General features: G+C 44.5%; 1 protein-coding gene across 1 annotated transcript in view; it reads left to right on the top strand.

Annotated features, from left to right (window-relative positions):
- Positions 1 to 1,015: 1,015 nt before the first annotated feature.
- LOC124409144 (basement membrane-specific heparan sulfate proteoglycan core protein) overlaps positions 1,016 to 6,000 on the top strand; it is a 79,019-nt gene continuing 74,034 nt past the window's right edge. The window contains exons 1-13 of the mRNA XM_046886562.1: positions 1,016 to 1,026; positions 1,059 to 1,117; positions 1,179 to 1,254; positions 1,373 to 1,541; positions 1,657 to 1,707; positions 1,859 to 2,015; positions 2,357 to 2,448; positions 2,532 to 2,685; positions 2,817 to 2,985; positions 3,093 to 3,252; positions 3,560 to 3,725; positions 4,097 to 4,438; positions 5,236 to 5,760. Of these exons, the coding sequence (XP_046742518.1) occupies positions 1,016 to 1,026; positions 1,059 to 1,117; positions 1,179 to 1,254; positions 1,373 to 1,541; positions 1,657 to 1,707; positions 1,859 to 2,015; positions 2,357 to 2,448; positions 2,532 to 2,685; positions 2,817 to 2,985; positions 3,093 to 3,252; positions 3,560 to 3,725; positions 4,097 to 4,438; positions 5,236 to 5,760 (2,131 nt within the window). The remainder of the gene's footprint in view (positions 1,027 to 1,058; positions 1,118 to 1,178; positions 1,255 to 1,372; positions 1,542 to 1,656; positions 1,708 to 1,858; positions 2,016 to 2,356; positions 2,449 to 2,531; positions 2,686 to 2,816; positions 2,986 to 3,092; positions 3,253 to 3,559; positions 3,726 to 4,096; positions 4,439 to 5,235; positions 5,761 to 6,000) is intronic.

Below are 6,000 nucleotides of genomic sequence, written 5' to 3'. Positions count from 1 at the left end.
CTGCGCTTGCTCAACGACTTCCGGTCCCGAGGTGATATCACAAGGCGTCGACTATGAAACACGGGCAGCACTTCATCCGTTTGTTATATATATTTATATACGCGATAGGCGAGTAGATACGGTTTCGTTATCATCGAGGCCGGGCACGATTTGGCTTGTTGGTGAATGCCCTTGCTGTGTCTCCCTCTTTATTTCTTCCCACCTCCGCGGTCGCCTTCCAAGGAAAGCATATCCGCCCCCATTTTCCCGTTTCCACCCCCGCGACGGCATTACACCTAGTAGGTATATTGTCTCGACTCTTGACTCCCCGACGACGACGTCGACGAAACTTGGTTATTCCGGAAGAGTTTTGCAAAGGATTTTCGCACTAAGTCCGGTCTACGATCTTTTTCGGACAACTACGTGCTTGTATTTCGACGACGCCACCTCCATCCGGATATCTCGATTTTGACTCGGAACTGACGGTAAAGGCTCTCCTATATAAGAACGAAGACGAAATGGAAACTAGAAATGCGAGTGAAATGTTCGCTGGGTGGATTTCGCATTCAGCATCGGCCAAACCGCTTTTAGCTTTGCTCGTTTATCATGCTTTAACTGTAAAGAAACGCGTCTCGGCAAAGTCGACCTTCTCTCCGACTTGATCTTCATTCGGTATAACTTCGAGCCACGTGTTATGTCCATGCAAATTAGGACGATCCATTTGCGGGCTAGTTTATATATATGTTTGCAACTAAACCACGTGCCTACTTGCTTAGAACACGCCGACGGAGTTCAGAGCTGCTTTTAACGTGCCTAACAATCCTTGTTTGACAACTGGTTAGCTACTTTGAGGGACTTTTGACGGGACGCCTTATATATTCTTCGTACTTGTTCGACAAATATTGGTCGTGTAATATTGTTCCACACCACTTTGTAAACGCCTTTTGCTCTGTAGGTAGTTCAGATCGCGATTGTCACGTGCTAACTGAAGTGGCCAGTTACAACAACGCCTGAGAATGAATGAACTCATATAGCGATGTGCGAATAGTATAACTGTTGTACGTTTAACTGACCCAAAGCAACCTATTTAACTGTGTAAATATAATCACAGGCATCAAACTGAGCGTCAAAGCATTTCGTAAGTGGCTTAAATTACTTGAGAATTTCATTTCACGAGTGTTTCAAGTGCCTTTTTGAAGGTTCTCAATTCTCAGACAGTCCGGTTTCACATCCTTATCATCCTCTCGAGTATCTAAGTCATAAAGCCCAACGAGTGTGGATTTAACGAATTGAAAATTATAGATAAAACTATATTTGTCCTCGAGTTCGACACGGGCGATACACGTTCCGAAATCCCCTGAACATTTGACCCCGGTCACTTGATCCTTGACAGGGTTAAGGACCTTTTGTCTGGCTCGAAGCACCTGGGAGTCGCGTCACTGACCTCGGGATGGTCAGTTTACATGCTCGGTATCTTCGAGGCAGTTTCAGAAACCACGTGTGGTTTGTATCTTGGTGCATTAGGCGTGAAGTATGGGGTGACGGGCGCAGGGGGGCGAAGGGTGCGCCGCGAGAAAGGACTCTCGATTCTGATCCTGAATTTATATCGTGTATTTAGGTAGGAATTGGTAGTTTACGAGCAAAGCGTGCGAGCACTCGGTGATACTCGGCGAATAGCCAATAGACCTCGATGGCACCGAGGAACAGCGACCAGTGCCGAGTGAACAGGTCCAAATCACTTTTATTATTCATCCCTCTTCAAATTGGTCTTATGGAACACTCTTCACCTTTGCCCCGAGCAAAAGCAGGCAAAACTTCGACGAATACACAACAATGTCGACTTTTCTTCTAATCGATCTTTTTTTTGCTCTGATTGCAGGATGAGGATCTGGTCTTCGATGCTACCGATTATGTTGAAACTCCTATGATCCAAAAACAGAACCAGCTTTCCATGGTACAGAGATTACGAAGAAGCGTGGTTGACTTCTTCGGCGGCGCTCAAGAAGAACCGGTTGAAAAGGAAAAGGAGGGCCATGGTAGAGTATTTTGGGATTACTTTAGTAGACAGCATAATTTTTTAACTTGACTTTGACGCGACTCTACCAGAAAACAGCTTCACGATTCGGAAAAAGATTACATGGAATCGTACAGTCCAATAATTACTCCCTCATATCACCTCAAATGACCTCTAATTGATCTGGGTCATTTGCTCCTATTATTTTCTCATCATTCAGTTTGGTAACAAAATGAAAATCACTTTCCGAATTACCGGTGTCAGTCGTGGAATTCGTTCGGAATCTCTTTCAAAGGACAATTAGTATCAACCAATCACTACCCAACGATAATAATGAATTTATGAATTTCTTTCATTCCCCAGAAGTGAATTCGCTGGTTAAGGAGGTTGAAAGGACGTCGCGATTCAAGCGATCACTACGAAAGCCTCGACAAAACAACGAAGTCGACACTGAAGTAAGAAAAATACTCCATTCTAATTGAATCACAGATTCAAGTGCGCAAGGAATGGGTCATGATTGTTTCTCTCGCTTTTTTAGTATCAGGAAAGCGAGGTGGACGATGATGAGGACTATGGAGAATCCGGAAGCGGTGACGACGTCTTCAACTACCCTATCAACAACAACGATATTTCCCAACTTGGATCATCAGAGCCTGTTCCAGTAACAGGATCGGAACCGATTGGCACCACATGTGAGTACAGCAAAAATCACTCACATAAACAGCTTCGACTGTCCAACTTTCCGGTGTCATCACTACATGACTTCCCAAGCGTCTCGTTGCTTCGAGGACAATCCAAGTAACTTCAAGTTTGTCTCTTACAGCTTACTACCGAATTATCGTTAGAATCGAAGAACCTTTCGAAACTAATCTTGCAAATCGACAAACACCCGAATTCAAGAAACTCAGCGAAAAGGTGAATAACGAAGTTACTCAGTTGTACAAACGGTCCCTTCCCAATTACGACATCAGGTCCAATGTCGTCAAATTCGAGTGAGTATCTTCGCCGGTATCTCTTTCTGCAGTCACCTCGACTTGCGGTTTAACGTTAGCCAACAGGTTGATGGACCAGAAGTTTTATCTCATGATTCATATTTCAGGAAAACTTCAAACCCCTTCACGACGCAGGTCACCCTCGACGTCGTGTCGAACGACTCGAACGCAGAACAAGTCCGCGCGATCTTCGAAGAACGGGTCAAGCTCCATTCTCTCACCGACATAATTCTTCAGCCAGAGGATTTCAGCTTCAGAATCATGCAAAGTGAGTATACAGTACCTGTGACGTCTTACACAGTGCCACTGTGCCCTTGGCGTGTTTTCATTTGGGAGTGTACAAAGCAAACAGTCTCGAAGGCTTACGTCGGAGAAATCTGGTAAGAATCACGCATGACGTACTTCGCACTGACGTCGTTATCCGTAGCCTAGTGCAATAGCGCATATAATTGGTAGTAGATTCACACCTAGTCCAATTTGCATAAAGTTAAGTACCCGTTTACTTTATTCCCCGATTTTGCACTTACATTTTTCGTTCGATTTTTGCATCTATCCCTCTCCGCCGCATCATCTTCCCTCAGACGATAGGATATTGCAATGCGACTATGAGGTGGAAATACAGTGCAGAATGTCGGGCGAATGCATACCTATCAACTCGCGGTGCAACGGTGTCGTAGACTGCAAAGACAGATCTGACGAGGAGAATTGTGACGTTCCTGAACCCCCAACAACCCCTGCAAGTAAGAGACCCTTCAGATTTATTTTTAATGGTATTGTCATTTAGTCGTATTCACATTTTTCCAATAGAATTATATTTCAATATGATCATTCTTCAATCATACTGCACGCATGACGACTTGATGTGTATGCACAAAAAAGCAGCGATATTTTTGTCACTTTTTACTTTGAATTAATATTTTTATTCCACCCACAACCTTTCTAGAACATTGTACATGCGTGTATAATTATTAATTTCTTTGTTTTTTTCCACAACTATCCTTCCGTCCACTTCAAATTCTTCACCTTTTCTCCCGACCCCTCTTTCTTCTGCATTGTCTCTCAATCTTTCCACCTCGACGCATTGAACTACCAACTGCAACAACAATCGTAGCCACGAACATCCCTTCGATCCCGTCTTCTCCCGAGGTTTTGGCTCCAAAACCGGTGGCAGGAACCGGCACAGATGATCAGGTAGAAACTGATAATGAAGTGAGTGGGCCAGGGTCCACTTCAGATACGGACCAAGTCCTACCCGATGAGGACGAAGATCAGCCTCGGATCAATCTGGCTAGCCAGCTAACTCCGTCACCTCCGAGATACCCTGATGTTGTGTGCCGAGGCGACGATACCTTCCGCTGTAGAGATGGCAAAGGATGCCTTGCCGGCGCACAGCGATGCGACGGGCAACGAGATTGCGAGGACAACAGCGACGAAGAAGGCTGTCCTCCGAGAGGTACGAAGAACTTCATGAGGCAATAACGCAAATAGAACCAGGGAAAAATTAAAATCGACTAATCCAACTAGCACAAAACCAATACGAAACATCGGCTTGTCTTTCACTGTCGAACTTTTCTGCTCTCAAATTAATCCACTCTGCATGCATCTTATTCTTGCAATCCTTTGTGTGTTAACTGTAACCAAGGATCTTTCAACCTTTTGCAGAAAAAACGTTTGAAAATTACCCCTGCTTGGGAATCTAGTTGAAACTCTGTTGTTCTCAGGTGTTTTCAAGGTGAATGGGGGTGTGAAAAAGTTGATTCGTCAAAAAAGAACCTTAAAGTTTCGTTTCCTTTTCTTTGACTACTGAATGGCAAATTATAATATTGAATTTAAGCACTTCTCGTGCGCTTGTAATGGTAAATATAGATAAACTTACTTCACTCAACAATTGAACGAAAAAGATACCTCACTTCTATTATGAATGATTAGGAATCACTCATGGGCTAAGAATCGGAATGAAAAACTATTCATCGCAATCCATGGTAGTTTTTTTCTCACCTTAATCCGATAAATTTTAATGAACACCAAGTCAGACTTCATTCCTCAAGCATGCGGTAAATTTCACGTATAAACGTATACTCCAGACTATAAATTCTCTGTTCCTTGTGTATCATTTTCACTGTCTATTTTTCTTTCTCTTTCTCTGTGTCTCTACTTTCACCTCGACACATCCATCCATGGTCCGTTCTTCGACCCCGACAACTAATTTGAACCAAAAACCGGGACGGGCAATTCTAAATCTACCAACAGACCCAACTTCGATTCAATTTCCGCCACCAAGTGGCGGAAATCTATTGCCCGAGGATCCATATCAAGAATATGAAGCAACCGAATTTCATCAACCCAAAAATTCATCCCCAACCCCACCAACCTCAGCAGAAGAAGATCGGAACGACGCATGGACGGTCATAAAGAGCGAACCAGTCGTCGGGATCGGGAGTGAAAGCCAAACGCTGTTGACCTCAACAATCGAGCCAGACGTAGAGGATGGTAATGACGTAGAATTGTTCGACCCTCGGATTGAGCCTCCACTGAAACCAGGTGTCGCGGTAGACGAAGACCCAACGACCCCAGTACCTGTGGGAGTCCCAGAAGAAGATGGGGAAGACGAGACGCGAACACCACAGCCTTCGCCTGTCCCGGGAGGGGTTCCATGCCGAGGTGACGACTCGTTCCGTTGCAAAGATGGCCGAAAATGCATCGCAGGATCACAGAAATGCGATGGCAATCAGGACTGCGATGACTCCAGTGACGAAGAGAATTGTCCGAACGAAGGTACGGAGAACGTCGCGAGGTAAAACGACAAGTGAATTTTGGAAGCTGCGTCGACCGCGACAAGAATGGCGAAATCCATCGAAACCACGCAGCCGCTTTCAGGGCTCGTGGTCAAATCTCGATTATTTTTTTTCTCTATATTTTTCTTTCTTTCTTCCTTTCTTTCTTTCTTTCTTTCTTTTCTTTTCTGCACGTGTCTTCCGTCGAATTCTTTACGTCTTATCTCGTCTTCTCAGCGGT

Source organism: Diprion similis, chromosome 8 (genome assembly GCF_021155765.1).
Source record: "Diprion similis isolate iyDipSimi1 chromosome 8, iyDipSimi1.1, whole genome shotgun sequence".
Lineage (NCBI taxonomy): Eukaryota > Metazoa > Arthropoda > Insecta > Hymenoptera > Diprionidae > Diprion > Diprion similis.
The sequence above is the reverse complement of the archived record's forward strand: the minus strand, read 5'-3'. Positions and strand labels throughout refer to the sequence as shown.